This window comes from Nicotiana sylvestris, chromosome 4 (assembly GCF_000393655.2).
Source record: "Nicotiana sylvestris chromosome 4, ASM39365v2, whole genome shotgun sequence".
In the NCBI taxonomy this organism is placed as follows: domain Eukaryota; kingdom Viridiplantae; phylum Streptophyta; class Magnoliopsida; order Solanales; family Solanaceae; genus Nicotiana; species Nicotiana sylvestris.
Window position 1 is genome coordinate 134131158 of NC_091060.1, and position 17382 is coordinate 134148539.

General features: G+C 36.3%; 1 protein-coding gene across 1 annotated transcript; it reads left to right on the plus strand.

The window, feature by feature from the left end:
• Positions 1-1764: 1764 nt before the first annotated feature.
• LOC104233512 (VQ motif-containing protein 9) lies at positions 1765-3416 on the plus strand. Its single transcript, XM_009786915.2, has one exon. The coding sequence runs from the start codon at positions 2212-2214 to the stop codon at positions 3160-3162; it is 951 nt and encodes a 316-aa protein (XP_009785217.1). The 5' UTR covers positions 1765-2211; the 3' UTR covers positions 3163-3416.
• The last annotated feature ends 13966 nt before the right edge of the window (positions 3417-17382 follow it).

The following is a 17382-nucleotide window of genomic DNA, read 5'->3' on the forward strand; positions in this document are numbered from 1 at the left end:
CTTCCAGCGCGGACCGCACTATTTTGGTGCGCGGCCGCGCTGGTTGACCTGAAACCCTAGCCCTCAGACTCAGCCACGCGGACCGCACAGAAAGGCATCGCGGCCGCGCGTCTCCAGCGCGGACCGCGCGGAAATGACCGCGGCCGCGCTGGTGTCTGCAACACCTGAACCTGCATTTTCTTAAGTCCAAGACCTCCCGGGCTCCATTCAAAACTCACCCGAGCCCTCGGAGCTCCAAACCAAACATGCACACAACCTTAAAAACATCTTACGGACTTACTCGTGCGATCAAATCGCCAAAATAACATCATATACATAGGATCAAGCCTCAAACACATGATTTTATTTTCTTCAACTTTCATAACTCAAATTCTCCATTTTTAGTCCGAAACACGTCATATGACGTCCGTTTTTAGCCAGACTTTACAGATAGTGCTTAACACATATTTAAGACTTGTACCGGGCGTCAGAACCAAAATACGAGCCCGATACCTATATTTTCTAACTCCTTTTCATTTCAAATTTTCATATCAAATTTCAGAAAAACAATTTCTTTCAAAAATTCATTTCTCGGGCTTGGGACCTCAGAATTTGATTCCGGGCACACGCCCAAGTCCCATATTTTTCTACGGACCCTCCGGGACCGTCGAATCACAGGTCCGGGTCCGTTTACCCAAAATGTTGACCGAAGTCAACATTATGCATATTAATACCAAAATTCATCAAATGTTTCACATAATTCACATATTCTAACATAAAAACTTTCCGGCTACGCGCCCGAACTGCGCACGCCAATCGAGGCAACTAAAAGCGAGGTTTTCAAGGCCTCGAAAGCGCGGAACAAGGAAGAACTACGGTGATGACCCTTCGGGTCGTCACAAATCCGAATTTAGTAGGGTTGCAATATAGGTACCGAACACCAGGTGAAAAACCCCCCAAAAAACTACTTTGAAATATTTGCCTTTTGTTTTTACATAAGTTGATGAGTGCTTGATGTAACATGAGTTTAAATTAAATCGTTATATCAAATTTAATTATCTAAGTAGGGCGCGAAAAACATCAAACTTAGATAAGAATCTCAAAGTACCTATATTTTTCACTTGATTAGTGATCTCCACATTTAAATGAGACAACTCTAACTCATAATTTTCTTATTTAGCAGCTAATTATTAAGTTTGTCAGTTGTAAAATTTAGAATTAGAATTTATTTTGCAGTTCAATATTTTCAACTTTATCCTGTACTAGAGTAAAAATAAAAATAATTTATTACTATCACTATCAGTTTAGTAATCTCACGGTACAAATGTATCATATCCGAGTCACTAGACTCACTTCTTATGCCGAGTCAACTCGAGAACAAGACAGAAAAACAACGTAATCACACACACCCCATTCCATTCTTATCTGCAAAAACTGATATCACACGCATCCTCCTCATCATCATTATCATCAATTCATCATCTTTATTATTTTGGACACTCCTCTACACACACACACGAATGTACAGTTTTCCTTGTAAAATCTATGTAATTGAATTTATAATTTTTTATACGAAATATAAATTTACATATAAAATTTATTAAAATTATAAAAATGATAAATATAAATTTATATCTTTAAAAATATAAATAATTTAATATTAAAAATATTAAAAATTAAATTTATAAAATTTAAGTTCTGGGATCCGCTTGTGCCTTCAAACACATATAGCCAATTTTCCTCTTTATTTATTTAAAGCCTTTCATTTACCCCCTTCTCTTCTTTTAAGCTAAAGCAAATCCCTTTCCCCCTCTAAATTAACCCCCAGTCCCAGACATGTCCTCTCTTTTTCTTCCTTTGATTCACTCTCTTTCTTCCTTTGGTCTTACAGAAATAGCAAAAAAGGAACATGGTTTACTGTATCAAGTTTGAATCTTTGTAATCTTACAACTTGATTACTTTAATACTAATAAAAGGCATAATCTTTAATTTATTACTGTTTTAAGTCCTATTTATTTCCTATATATAATATATTTGTCCCTACTCTGTGGTCACCCTCTCTCTTGTTAAAAAGTCTGCAGGATAAGGAAGAAAAAATAGATACTCTACTCTTTTTCTTTTTTATTATATACAACCCCACTAATAACCCCATTTTCTAGAGAGAGAAAGTGTTGGACTGTTCTAGAGTGAGAAAGTATTGGAAGCTCAGCTCTGCTGCTCTTTTATTTGTTAATGGATAATAAAAGCTGTAATTCATCTGGTGGTGACGCTGATTCTACTTCTGCTACGAGTAGTAGCAGCAGTGGTAATAGGGACATGTATTTGAAACACCTTAACAAAATCTCCCATAAGATTTCTAAACCCATTAGAAAACCTCCTCCTCCTCCTCTTTTTGACAACAACCAGAATCTTCAGACGCGTCCGCAGGCGCAGACCCAACACGCGCCACCACCGGGACCGCCTCTTCAGAATTTGCAGCCTCAACCGCAGCAACAGCCACCGGTGTATAATATTAACAAGAGTGATTTTAGGGATGTTGTTCAGAAACTTACTGGTTCCCCTGCTCATGAACGGATTTCTACTCCTCCGCCTATACAACAGCCTAAGGCTCCGAGTTCACGGTTGCAGAGGATCCGTCCTCCGCCGCTTGCTCAGATTACCAACCGGCCTCCTCCCTTCGTGAACGCTTCTAACGCTGTTGCTGGTGGAGGTATTGGATGTGGTGGTGGATTTGTTGGCGGTCAACGGCCTGTTCAAGCACAGCCGTTATCTCCTCTTCCGCCGTTTCCAGGGGTGCATGCCGCGGCGGAATCGCCGATCTCCGCTTACATGAGGTTTCTGCAGAGCTCAATCGCCTCTGGTCCTAGTGGGTTATCACCACTGGCTCTGCGGTGGAACAACGTTGGTCCGCCGCAGCAGCAGCCGCAGTTTCCGCCTCAGTCGTTTCCGCTGCCGCAGCAACAGAACATTCCTCCGCCGCCGACAGTGTCTTCTTCCGTTTTACCACCGTTTCCAGCTTTTCCGTCATCGCCGCTGCCGTTTGGGTGTTTGCCGTCGCCAAAATCGCCGTACGGTTTGCCGTCTCCCAGTCTGCTGCTTTCACCGTCCGGTCACCTAGGGTTTCAGCAGCTCCCTCTGTCGCCGACACTTCCTGTGCCAAGCCCAAAATGGAAGGGTATTTGAGGAATTTCATAGAAACATTAAAAAAAAGGTAAGTCTTTTAGGAGTTTTAAAAATCTATATTTTTGTGTTTTTATTTTTTATTTTTATAATAGGAATATATTTTGTACATGTACATTTTGGGGGGAATTTGATTGGATTATATTCAAGAGTAGTCTTTTATGCCCATATATGATGATGTAGCTATCAAATGGCTAATTAGAGTTTGTTTTGTACATGACTGTTAAAGACAATGAAGAGAATTTTTTGTTTGTTAATTCAGCTATTCTTTATCCTCTTCAGTGAGAAATTTGTACAATACTGATTTTTTGTGGTCTACTACTTCCTTTAATCTTTAAGTTCCATTTATTTAGAATGTGATTGAGCGAGCTGATTATTGGTACTGCGAATTCCTTGTATGTAGTTGCTGATGGGTTCTAAGGAAATGTATTCCTTTCAGCTAAGGCATCTGTAAAAGGATATTTGGTAAATTTGTGCCTATCACAGCTAAGGGTGTGTTAGTTTGGTCATCTTGATGGAGTGACAAGTTCAAATTAGACTCTGCACTTGCTTTTGGTGCAGTATCCAGTTCCAATTTGTTTAGATTTGCCGTAACTAGGGTACTTTTAGTTTCCCTTTTTATTGAGTTATTTCGCGCAGATTCCTCATATTCCTAGCATCATATATGCTACATACGAGAATCTTGTACATCTTTTTAAGTCACTGATGAAGTTTTGAAGTGCATGATTACTGCATTTTCAACTTAAGGGGCAGAATTGAGGCCTTTTTTTCTTCTAATCTTTGTGAGTTTGTCACTAGCATTTTTTCATGGCATTGGCATTGTTCCTTTCCTTCTGGCATTTGATATAATTTGTTAGTATTACCTTGTTGATTGGTGGTAGTTGTGGTTGGTGCAAGATGGCTGGGGTTGTGCACCATATAATCTCTGCTTTGTGTCTAATTGAGTTTACTGGTTTATTTTTTGTCCCTCAACACCAATGGTTTTTTCATTTTCCTGACGTGGAGTTTGATGTTGATAGTTTTCATGTAAGGTATAGTAAACTGAAGCTTGCTGAACCTACTGACTGAGTGCTCCTTTGTTTAATTCATCTTTACTTGAAAAATTAAACATGGTGCTACTTTCCAATTATTGCTTTCTATGTGCTGCGTTATTTGTTTGTGGTTTTGCTAGTTGTTGGCCAAGGGAAGATTATCTTTGATGAGCATATGAAACTTTCTTTGCCAGTCCTACATGGTTGGAAAGTGGAAGCCATTAAAATATAGTTCCTAGTTTGTTATCTGAAGTACAATTATGAGCTTTATTAATCAAAATGTCTTTAGTATGGACGTTGTGTTGAAGTTACTATTTTAGTCTCTAAAGATAAAGGTAAAGCCAACGGCTGACATGGAGAGCTTGTCTTCCTAACGTTAGGTGCTGCGTGTGCTTTTTCTTTGCAACTTCCGATTCATATTTTATGAGAAGGGTTTAATATGTGTGGGAGTATGTTATGTGCTCTGTTAATTTTTAACAACCTTTTGACTGGTTGATTTCAAGAACCTTCTTTTAGCCTTTTGTGCTCGGAGACATGACCGTGGGGCTAATCAGATGGTCTATTCCGTCTCAAGGTTATAACTTCAATGAATCATTTATCTGCTTTACTTAGAGCAACCACATCCACACCCCACTTTAAATGTGGTGATGATGATATTCTCCAAACGTCACTGTATGCTTTTTATAGATGAAATTCATGAGCTCCATTGTGTTGGACGACAGTTCTTTTCAGTAATGGTGCATTGCTTGGACAGAAGACTTACTTGCAGTCGTGTAAATTGATCATGGGTTCAGGAGACATTCTCCAATCTAATCCAATAGCATCTTAGTTTTGGTCTGAAGTAAAAGTATCATGACCTAAGCCCATGACACCTATTGTCTGTTTTGGCGCAACAGATTTTACGGATTTGTCCTTGGGCTACATCATCATCGAGTTCAAAAGTGTGCGTACCATATGAACTTATGTTGTGCCTTATAAAGGTTTTCATTTTCCTCTCCTATTCCGATGTGGATTCACCTAAGGTGACATGTGCAGCCTGTCTTCGCCAGCCTAGAAGCTTGCCGATCCTACTTGACCCTCCTTTGTCAGCTCGCCCTCCACCATTGGCTGTCACATAAAGAATACAACAGGTAAAAGAAAACAACTCTAGAAAATTGTCCCATGTCGCGACGTTACTGATACACAATGTTTGGCAATGGGAATTTGCATGTACTGAAAAACGCAGAATGCAAGTGGCCAAAAAAAGGTGAATTGTTGGAGAAAAACAATATGCCTCTACCTAAGAGCCTGTATTTGGAAAAGGGATAGCAAATCATCATTAGCTTAGACTACTTTTGATGGTGCTGTCATTGCACTTGCCCTTTTATTGCCTTATGGGGTCCGTCATTTGATTCTTTTGTGAAAACAAGTAGTAGTATCTTGACCGGGGCACCATTCTCCAAGTTATCATGTTGGGTAAGAAAAGAGGAGAAAAGAACACTTGTTACAATCTTTTCCTAGGGAATAATACTAACGGAAAAGGGTCAAATTGACCCTTGTACTATTAAAAATAGTTTAAAATTGTCCTCCGTTTGAGTATCAGTCCATAATAACCCCTACTGTTATACTATTGTTCAAATTTTCCCTTGATTTTAATGGAAGGACACGTGGTATCACATAAACTGAAAATCCACCTCCAATTTTAATACTCAATTCTCCTTAGAAACCCACCCTTTTATTGTGATCTATACCCGACCCATTCCCCAAATTTTTACCTTTATTTTTAATTCACTTTCTTCCTTTTTTCCCTTGACATCTCTTTCTTCTTCGTCAATACACCATATCACCTCCTTCATCTCAATTCAATCCAAGACTAAAGAATAAAACAAAAAATCTAGCAAAAATGAAATGACAAGATAATGATAGGATTTCTAAATTTTGAATTGAATTCATGTGTTCGTTACTGCTAGGTCAGGTTCAAGTAGGAGATTCGGAACCCCATTTTCGAAAATTTAGAGCCTCATCCTGGGTTGAGCACTTCTGAATATGAGGTTGATATAAACTTTGAGGTTGGATTTGGTAATTGTTGTAGGACTTCAATTTTTTAAAACCCAGTCGACAATTAAACTTTGTGTCATCGGCTTCACCATTGTTGAAGCTTTAAGAGTTTCAGATTTGAAAATTTCTTTTGGAAGTTGTGTTCCAATATTGAATGGTAGCAATTTAAAAAGTATTGGTATCAATCGGATTTTTGGTCCCGCGAACAATCTGAAAATTACTTTCCTCGTCACCGGCGAACACCCTCTATCTTGTGATTTTGCTATAAGAACGCAACATATTTGTTTAGTGCAAAGTAGTATTTGACTAACACACTAGGAAAGATCAACCTGGCTTGTCATGTCATTGATAATTGTTTACTGCTTAGTAGTTCTTGAACTCTGTTTTAGAACTAAAACGCCACTCCCAGCAGAGGTGCTCCATTGTAAGTAAGTCTACTATGTTTAGACATTTTTCTGAAAATTTAGCTCTTCTTCTTCTTCTTCACATTATTGTATGACTCTTTACCTTCATTTTCCATTTGGGTCGGGTAAGGGTCGGGCGTGGGTTTTAAATTGGAACCAGGTATTAGAGTTAGGAGTGTGTCTTCAATTTGTGTAGTGCCACGTGTCTCTCTGTTAAAATTAGAGGTAAATTTGAACAATAGTATAACGGTAGGGGCTACTATGAGCTGATACTTAAACGAAGGGTAATTTTAAACTATTTTTGATAGTACATGGATATATTTGACCCTTTTCCGTAATACAAAACTTTCTTAAACTTATCCTAACTTTTCCATTTCTTAGTTGGAAAACATAAACTCCATATATGAAATGAAAAGCAAACTCTAGTTCTGAAAAGGAAAAAAAAAACTTTGCCGAACTCATTGTTGAAAAACTCCATATTTGGGGGATCCATCTCCGTCTCATTTTTCTACCCAAATGGGCTAAAACTTCTAGAACGGCCGGCCGAGTCGTTACAATACTAGAGGGAAAAACATAAGTAGGCAGTATTTAAGAAATTTTTTAGATACCTAGCAGCAATAAGTATTTTACAAAATAGGCAGCTAAATAATTATATTCTTAGCAGCAAGCTATAAATATGGGCCTAGAATCACGTTTCAAAAAATTCGTAAAAATTGCACGGGATGACTTATTTGGTCGCCCCCATTTAACCTATACCCATTTTTTAAAAAGTTTTAACTTGTACCCACTTTTTAAACAACTTCAGTCCCCTTTCTCCTCCTCCTTTTCCCAGTGATCTCCATATCTCTCCGGAACTTAACATTGATGTAACAATATAATGGCTCGATTTATCATGAGTTTCATTGGTTTTTTTTACTAGTCTGTTGTGCACACAGTTATGAAGCAAGAAAAGTACTCTTGAACAACATGGAAAAGAAGAAGATTGATCCTAATCATCCTTCTCAAAAAAAAAAAGCAAAAAAGATTTCATGCTTTAAGTTATTACGTCGTACTGTATGAAATGCCTTTTGAGCTTATGGGTGAATTAAGTGCTGATGTTTTCCTACTTCATTCTTGTACAATTAAGAATCTTGTGCTTCATCTCTAATTTTCATATGGAAAGTCAGTTAAAACTTCAACTCTAAGAAAACTGAAGTTCGTCAGTTACAAACAAAAACTTTAGCTCTAGAGCTGAAGTTTGACAGTTACAAAACAAAAACTTCAGCTCTAGAGCTGAAGTTCGCCAGTTATAAAAACAAAAACTTCAGCTCTTACAAAAACAAAAACTTCATCTCTAGAGCTAAAGTTCGCTAGTTACAACAAAAACTTCAGCGCTAGAGCTGAAGTTCGCCAGTTACAAAAATAAAAACTTCAGCAATTACAAACAAAAACTTCAGCAAATAGAGAACAAAACTTCATCTACTATGCTTAAGTTCAGCAATTACAAACAAAAGCTTCAGCACACTTGCTACTTCAGTCCCCTCTACTAGAATGCTGAAGTTTTGCGTGATTGCCTTTGCTACTTCAGCCCCGTATGCTGAAGTTACGCGAAAAAGTGGGTACGTTTACAATTTTTTTTGCAAAGCGGGCACAAGTTAAAACGTGACCCAAAAAGCGGGTATAGATGCAAATGTCTTAAAAAATTCAAAGCATTCAATTCCTAAAAAAAAATTCCAAAGCAGTTCCGATTCTTGAATACACTTCCTAAATTACCGCCGAACAATAATGAAGAGATTAATGCATTTTCTGTTGCTACGTGTATATATGAGATTAATGGACTCTAATACATTTTGAAAACATATCGTACATTTATTGTCGAAATTTTTTATGTATCTTACTTGTTCAGATTAATACGACCGCACAAGTTTTTGTCAAACAATATCGAATTAAATGATAAAATTATACTCTTATATACTATTGGTATAAAGTTTTATTTTTAATTATATGTCAAAATAATTTTTACATAGTATAATATGGTATAAATCATTTATAAATTACAATGGTATTTTTAGTATATTAATATACAGAGTATAGTGAATCCTTCAGCCATTATATGTATGTATTGTGGTTTATGGAATAATAGTAGATAACTAAATATATACATGGAATAAGTATATACGTGGTATTATAATAGTATGTATAATAATACCATACATACATACATACATACATATACATATATATATACATACATATACATATACATATATATATATATATATATATATATATATATATATATATATATATATATATATATATATATATGCGGTATAATATATGTATAAACAATATATATGACATATTTTATTTATACTACTCATATAAATATTCAAAGTACTACAAATATTCAAAAAATATTTGCATGCTAAATTAAAGGAAAGAAATTTAGAATAGAAAAAAGAGAGAGATTTGAATGCCAAAATCAAGCAACTAAAATAAAATAGAAAATAGTAGGAGAGAGAATGTAAAAAGATAAATTAGGATAGAACGGATCCCATAGTTTGTGTTACTCATTAATTGTATACATAATCTTTATCATGTGCTAATATTGTAAAAGACTATGCTATATATGAAATAAACAAGAATTGATATCATTTTCTTAAACACTTTTTGAAAGATGCTCGGTAATGTATTTTTCTCTTTTTATAAATTTTGTGCTATAATTTTTTTAATTTCTAACACTCTTTTTGTGAAATAAATTTATGTACCCTAAGTTTTTTTTTAACTTGAAAAATAATTTTACTCATATGATGGATTTAAAAAATAATTTAATTGAATTCTCTTGCTAAATAATTATTGAAATATTTAATTATTTGGTTTTAACATAAAAAATAATTTATTTTCCGGTGATGCAGATTCTTAATATTAGTTAATCTCATTTTTAAATATTTAACCGTAATAATAATTTTATCCACTATAAATTTTATTTACAAGGAGTAAAAATATCGATCTGACATTCCACTTTTAGATATTTATGTTTGCAAAATTATTAGTGGTATTGACTCTTACCAACATTTTTCTGTGACGACCCGGCCGGTCGTGTTAAGAATTAACGCCCCGATCCCCTATTAACTGCTTTCCCCAAGTTTATTTCTGCTAATGTGATTTGCCGGGATGTTCGGTTTTGAGTTTCGGGGAGTTTTGGGACACTTAGTCCCTAAATAAGAGCTTAAGTGTTGGAAAGTTGACCGTGGTCGGAACAGTGTGAAGACGGTCTCGGAATGAAAATCCGATGGTTCCGTTAGCTCCGTTGGGTGATTTTAGGGTTGGGAGCGTGTTCAGATTGTGTTTTGGAGGTTCGTAGCTAATTTAGGCTTGAAATACCGAAAGTTGAATTTTGGAAGTTTCCGGTTCGATAGCGAGATTTTGATCTCAGGGTTGTAATGGAATTTCGAGAGTTGCAGTAGTTCCGTTATGTCATTTGGGAGGTGTGTGCAAAATTTCAGGTGATTCAGACGTGTTTTGGTTGAGTTTTTGATCGAAAATGGAATTCAGAAGATTTTAGAAGCTTAGGCTTAAATCCTTGGTTAATTCGAGGTTTCGATGTTGTTTTAGGTGTTTTAAGGATTGGTACAAGTTTGGATAGTGGTTTGTGACTTGTTGGTACCTTTGGTTGAGGTCCCGGGGGGCCTCGGGATGATTTCGGATAGTTGACGGAAGGATTTTTGAAGTTAAGAGGTTGCAGGTTCAGCTGGTATCTATCATAACCGCACCTGCGGTTTGGGTTCCGCAGGTGCGGAGCCGCAGAAGCGAAAATAAGGAGAAGCAGCAGAGGCCGTAGATGTGGAAGTATTTACGCACCTGCGTAACCGCAAATGCGGTGAGAAGGTCGCAGGTGCGGAATTGGGGATTTTAATGAGTGGTCGCAGATGCGACTTGTGTTCCGCAAAAGCGGGACCGCAGATGCGAAAATCGCTGGCCAGAACATATAAATAGTTTTCTTTGCGAATTTGAGCTATTCTTTCACCATTTTCATCCGGGTTTGAAGCTTTTGAGAGAGATTTTTGAGGAAAACAAAGGGGAATCGCTTGGAGGTAACGCCCTTGACTTCATAACTCATTTTTATGTGATTAAAGACCTAATTAATGGTGAGAAATTTGGAAAAAAATGGGTAATTAGGGCTTGAGTTTAAGAGGCTTTTAAATGAGGATTTGAGGAGTCATTTGTACTCCGATTTCAGTGTTCTTGTTATGTATAGACTCGTGAGAGTACGAGGTTTCTGAAATGTAAATTTCACCCGATTGCGAAACGTGGGCCCGAGGGGCATTTTGGTCATTTTACATAATTTCGCTTATTAGCTTAGAATTTAATTATAGAATCAGTTACTTGAAGTGTTATTTATATTATGCAATTGAATTGAATAGATTTCTCCCATTTGAAGTCGAGTACTCGTGGCAAAGACGTGGTGTTGGGTTGATTTTGAGCCGGTTCGACGTAAGTGGCTTGTCTAGCCTTGTGTGGGGGACCTTTCCCTTAGGATTGGTATGTTTGGTAATTGAAATGCCTTGTACGTGAGGTGACGCGTGCGTACTTGTGCTAATTATTGGAAACCTGGTTTTCTTTAAGTAAATACTAGTATGTTTCCTTTCCTGTTTCTATTGCTTGCACTATTAAGCCTGTTGTTAGCTTAGGAAAACATGTCTAAGTGACTTAATTGCTTTATTTGATTCAACCTGCCTTACTTGAATTCTGTGCAGCATGCTAGGTTAGAATCACTTATTGCCTTAATATGAAATTTTGCCATTTCTGTATATCTTCTTGCTGCTGCTGTGTATTTACATTGGGACTACGGATGTGGGATTCCGTTAGCTCCCCCTTGTCTGTTTACTTTGGGACTGCGGGTTAGATTCCTGATAGATCCCCCTGCACAGTTATATGAAACTACGGGAATGCACCCGGTAGATTCTCCCAGTACTGGGTATTTACATTTGGGACTACGGAACGGGATTTTGGTATATCCCCACGCACTATGAGTTGGACTACGGGACGGTATCCCGGGAGATTTACTGGATATGTAAGGATGGGACTACAGGACGGTATCCTGGGAGATCCCCGATTGTTACTGTTGGTGCTGAGCTGTATTTCCTTTCCACGTTTACCTTGTTCTGTATAGTTGTTGCTGTTCTGTTCATCCTGTGTTATTTTACTGCTGTACTTATTTATACTGTTTCGTTCTATACTTTATATTTTATTTAACCTCAGTAGGGCCCTGTCCTTCCTCGTCACTACCCAACCGAGGTTAGACTTGACACTTACTAGTACCGCTGTGGTGTACTCATGCCTCTTCTGCGCATGTTTTTCATGTGCAGATCCAGGTACTTCTACTTAGGCCTACCATCCTTGAGGGAGGCGACTACTTAGAGACTTCGAGGTACATTTGCCGCGTCCGCAGACCTCGTCACTTTCTATTCTTATTTTTTTTGTATTTAGCCCTTATGTACTTTCTGTTCTTATTAGACAAATTCCGGAGTTAGAGCTATGTAGTATTTTCCTTTTCTTAGCGTGTGATTCGTGGGTTTCCGGGTCTTGGATTTGGATATTGGTTTTGAGATTTATATATGGTATATGCCGAGCGACACATTTAAATACTGTTATTGCCTCATTTATGTTTTTAAATTGTTTTACTTTCGCAAGTTTTGGTTATCTTCCGCAAGTTTAGGCTTACCTAGTCGTAGAGACTAGGTGCCGTCATGATGGTTCACGGAGGACGAACCGGGGTCGTGACATTTTCTTTCTCTTTCTCACATATTTATATTCTTAAAAATTTTCTTAGTTGTTCCTTAATAATTGGGTATATTTTTTATATTACACGAAAAATTAATAACAAAAAATATTATTTGTGTAGGAAAGCAATTCAAAAATAATATAATAATATATTATTGTGTGTATTTTTCTCTCCCAATTTCAACGCTTTATGTAGTCCGTTTAACATTAATTTTAGTTTTTTTTTTGGTATTGAATATTATAGAGTGATAATGTATTTCAAATATGGAGGATTCTTATGAAATTAATTTTATTAAACATTCCTGCATATATTTAATAAGAATTCAATAGACAAGATTGTATTAATTTTAAAATCTTACTCCCTATGGTCCACAATAAGTGACCATTTTACTTTTTTATTTTTATCCAAAATAAATGTCCATTTGCATAATCAAGAAGGAATTAATTTTATTTTTTCCAAAATTTGTCCTTATTTACATATTCCAATGTGTCAAGGTAACAATTAATTAAGGTTAATTTAGTAAATACATCTTTTCTCTCTCTAGGAGTTCGTATTTCCTTAATGGGTCTGCCAAAGGTAAAATGATTACTTATTGTGGAGCGGAGAGAGTAAATATTAAAAAAATTAACATAGAAGTTATTGTAGTCCAAAAAAAATAAGTTATTACAGTTATGTCCTTTTCTTGTGAGTTCTTATGTTTAATATTTTAAGTCTATTTTGGTCTATCAATATTGTATTCATGCTTTTATAATAATATAGATATAGATATAGATAGATAAGGTCTTCTATTTCTAAATTGATTCGGACAATATAATACTTTTGCAAATTAAATTAGTAATAGAAATTTTTTAAGAAGTATATCCTAAAAGTTATAGGATTATATGGCTAAAAATATGTCCATATCCCGAAAGTAATTATACTAATAGGAAATCTAACGTGTTCCTAAAGGTATTAGATTTACATAACACATGCAGTATTATATATCTATCTCAGAAATAATTATACTAATTGGATTCCTAAAGATAATCATGTAGAATAACGTGTAGTTTTATGTTCTAAAACTAATAAGATTACAAGGCTAATGTCTAGAATTCCGATTATGTCCTTTCATTCTGAGTTATTATGCTTATTATTAAAAGGTTATTTGTGATGACCTCTTAAGGAATTTAAAAGGAATTCTGCATTTCGAGGCATTAAAAATCTCTTTTTGCATTACCTCGATTTGCGTGCGCAGTCCGGGCGCGTAGCCGGAAAGCCTATATGTGAAAAATCTGTGAAAACAAATTTTAACTATAAAATGAATTAATGTGACTTCGGTCAACGTTTTGGGTAAACGGATCCGAACCCGTAATTTGAAGGTACCGGAGGGTCCGTAAGAAAATATGGGACTTGGGCGTATGCCCAAAATCGAATTCCGAAGTCTCAAGCCCGTGGAATGAATTTTTGAAAGAAGTTGTTTTCTGAAATTATTTATAAAGTTTGGAAATGAATTTTGATTTCTAACATGTTGGTATCGAGCCCGTATTTTGGTTCCGGCGCCCCGGTACAGGTCTTTTATATGATTTAAGACGATTTTGTGAAGTTTGGTAAGAAACGGAATCGGTTTGACGTGATTCAGACCTTTAATGCAAAATTTGATGTTTAAGAAGTTTTGATAAATTTCATTGATATTGAGGTTTAATTCGATGTTTCTGATGTTATTTTGGTGATATGAGTACACGTATAAGTCCGTGGGATGTTTTTGAGGTTGTGTGTATATTTGGTTTAGAGCCCCGAGGGCTCGGGTGAGTTTTGGATAGGCCACAGGGTGCATTTTGAACTTAGAAAAGTTGCAGATTTCAGCGGTCGCAAATGCGAGTGGCTGATTGCAAATGCGAAGGAAACCAGGTCAGCTCAGTCTCGCAAATGCGAGATTTCTTTCGCAAATGCGAAAATTCGTGTCCCAGCCTTGAGTCGCAAATGCGATGAAGTTGTCGCAATATGCGACCAGCTGTTCGCAAATGCGAAGATCCTATTTTTCTGAAGGGTTCGCAAATGCGAGCTCTGTTTCACATTTCCCAGCTTAGCAGAGGTCGGGGTTCACAATTGCGAACCCCTGTTTGTATTTCCCATACCCGCGACCTGCAACTTTAATACTTACCCGATTTTAAACCCATTTTTCATATCCTCTCAAAATATAAACATATTAGGGCGATTTTTCAAAGGCTTCTTCTTCTTCTCCAAATCAATTGTAAGTCATTTTTAACTAGATTTCTTCAATTATTAACATCTTTTAACATGATTTCAACTTCAAATCAATGATTTTCATGGTGGAAATTGGGTGTTTTGGGTAGAACCTAGGTTTTTCAAAAAAATTGGAGTTTTGACCTCGATTTGAGGTCCGATTTCAAAACAAATTATATATTTGGGTTCGTGGGGGAATGGGTAATCGAGTTTTGGTTCGAACCTCGGGTTTTGACCATGTGGGTCCGGGGGCAATTTTTGACTTTTGGGGTAAAACTTTAGAAAATCCATTTTCATGCATTGGGGTTGATTCATTTAGCGTTTATTGATGTAATTAAGTAACTTGTGACTAGATACGAGCGAATTGGTGGTGGAATCAAGGGGTAAAGCTATAGTTGAATCGTGAATTGTGTTCGTGGCATCGAGGTAAGTGTTTGGTCTAACCTTAACTTGAGGGATTATGAGTTGTGTCTTATTTGCTACATGTTAATTGTGGAGTACGACGTATAGGCATGGTGAAGAGTATCTATACGTTGGTGTCAAGCATGCCCGTGAGTCTTGTATTATAATTGTTATGCCTCCGTTATGGTTTATTGCGCTTCATATGTTATTATTACCATTGTTCCCTTGCCAGGATGTTTGTTTGATATTAATGATCCCTTGCCGGGATGTTTGTTTTGATAGTATTGTTCCCTTGCCGGGATGTTTGTTTTGATATTATTATTCCCTTGCCGGGATGTTGTTGAAATATCATTGTTCCCTTGCCGAGAAGTTGTTATATTGCTCTTGTTCCCTTGCCGGGATTCCTTATGATTTTTGTTGGCTTGTAACTGGGAGCGGGTGGTACACCTACCACAAGATATAATAAAATGGGAGCGGGTGGTACGCCTACCACGAGATAAAATGAAATGGGAGCGGGTGGTACGCCTACCACGAGATAAATAAAATGGGAGCGGGTGGTATGCCTACCGCGAGATAAATGAAATGGGAGCGGGTGGTACGCCTACCACGAGATAAATGAAATGGGAGCAGGTGGTACGCCTACCATGAGATACATGAAATGAAAACAGGTGGCACGCCTGCTACGAGATACAGGAAATGGGATCGGGTTGCACGCCTGCAACAAGATGTGAAAAGAAAGTGAAATCTGCCTTTGTTTTCCTTATTCTTGTTAGTGGTTGGTTTTGATTCCTTTATAATTCTCTTGATATTCTGTTTTACCTGTTAGTCCCCGAAACATGTTTCCCTCTCCTATCTTTAATTGTTTATTTCTTTCCCGCTGTATATATATTTGAACTGCATAGGTTTATTTGGTAGTTTGGTCCTAGCCTCGTCACTACTTCGCCGAGGTTAGGCTAGGCACTTACCAGCACATGGGGTCGGTTATGCTGATACTACACTCTGCACTCTTTTGTGCAGACCCCAGTGTTGTGGACTTCAGACCGTAGTGAGATTACTGATTCTTGATCATCAGGCGACCCGAGGTAGTCCTGCAGGCATCCGCAGGCCTTGGCGTCTCCTTTTATCTACTATTCCCGTTTCTTTCTTGCATTTCTAGAGACAGTGTTGTATTTATTCCTTTCATACCCTCTATTTGCAGTATTCTTAGACCGTATGTGAAACTGTGACACCAGTTCTGGGTAGTCAAGATTCAAACAGTTGTATTAGATATTCATGTTCAGATAGCTTATTGTTTCTTCCCTCTGCTCGTGTTAAATTCCGCTGTTTAAATATTATTATTTCGAAATTGTTAATGAATATAAAATGGGTAAAAAAGTAAATTATGCAATTAATTGGCTTGCCTAGCTCGTACTAGTAGACGCCATCACGACTCCCGAGGGTGAGAATCCGGGTCGTGACATTATTTTTATAAACTAACATTTTATTCATGCTTTTATAATAGTACTAGCATTAGAGTACGCGCGTTGCGCATATTCTTCATATCAATGAATATAAAATTTGAAAAATATTATACAAATATTATTAAACTATGTGATGAGTTATAAAAAACTAGACTATATTCTCATAGCCTTAAGGAAATAAATTCTATTTGCTCAAAATACCTAATATAAATTTCATGTTATTCCTATTGAACTAAAATTGAAGAATACGAAAACTAATAAGGTACTCCATATATTGTTAGATATAATTATCATACAAATAATTTTATCAGATTAGTAATATTTAAATGCAACAAAATTTATTTCTAGAAAGAAATAAAATGAAATAAATTAAATTATTATATCATTATGTATAAGATAAAATTTGCTTAAATATTATTTATATTGTTAATGTACTCAAAATAAGTTAAATTATTTACTTTGTTAGAGTATTGTTTAGCTGCTAAATCCTAATGTAGGGTCTTGTATTGGAATGAAAACCCATAATCTGACATTAGTAGACTACTCTTAAATAGAAAATTATAATTTGAGATTTTAGCAAATATAAAAAATATGTTTTTACCTTTTTGTTTCTGTTATATACATTAAATTTATAAAATGTGTGTTTTTGTCTGTCACACTTATAAAAGTTTTTTTTGGTAATTAAACAGTTTCCATTAATCACCAATGTAGCTTTACAAAACCACAATAGGCTTTTAACCCAACCTCCTGTCTGGCCTATACTTCCTAACTAAACTATACAAATATCAAGTTTATACTCAGCTCCTATATGCTATTCTACTTTTCAATTAAAATTTATGTTGCTGCATGAGGGTTTTAGTTTGGCGCTCTTACATTGCAAACACATGCAACATTTCTAG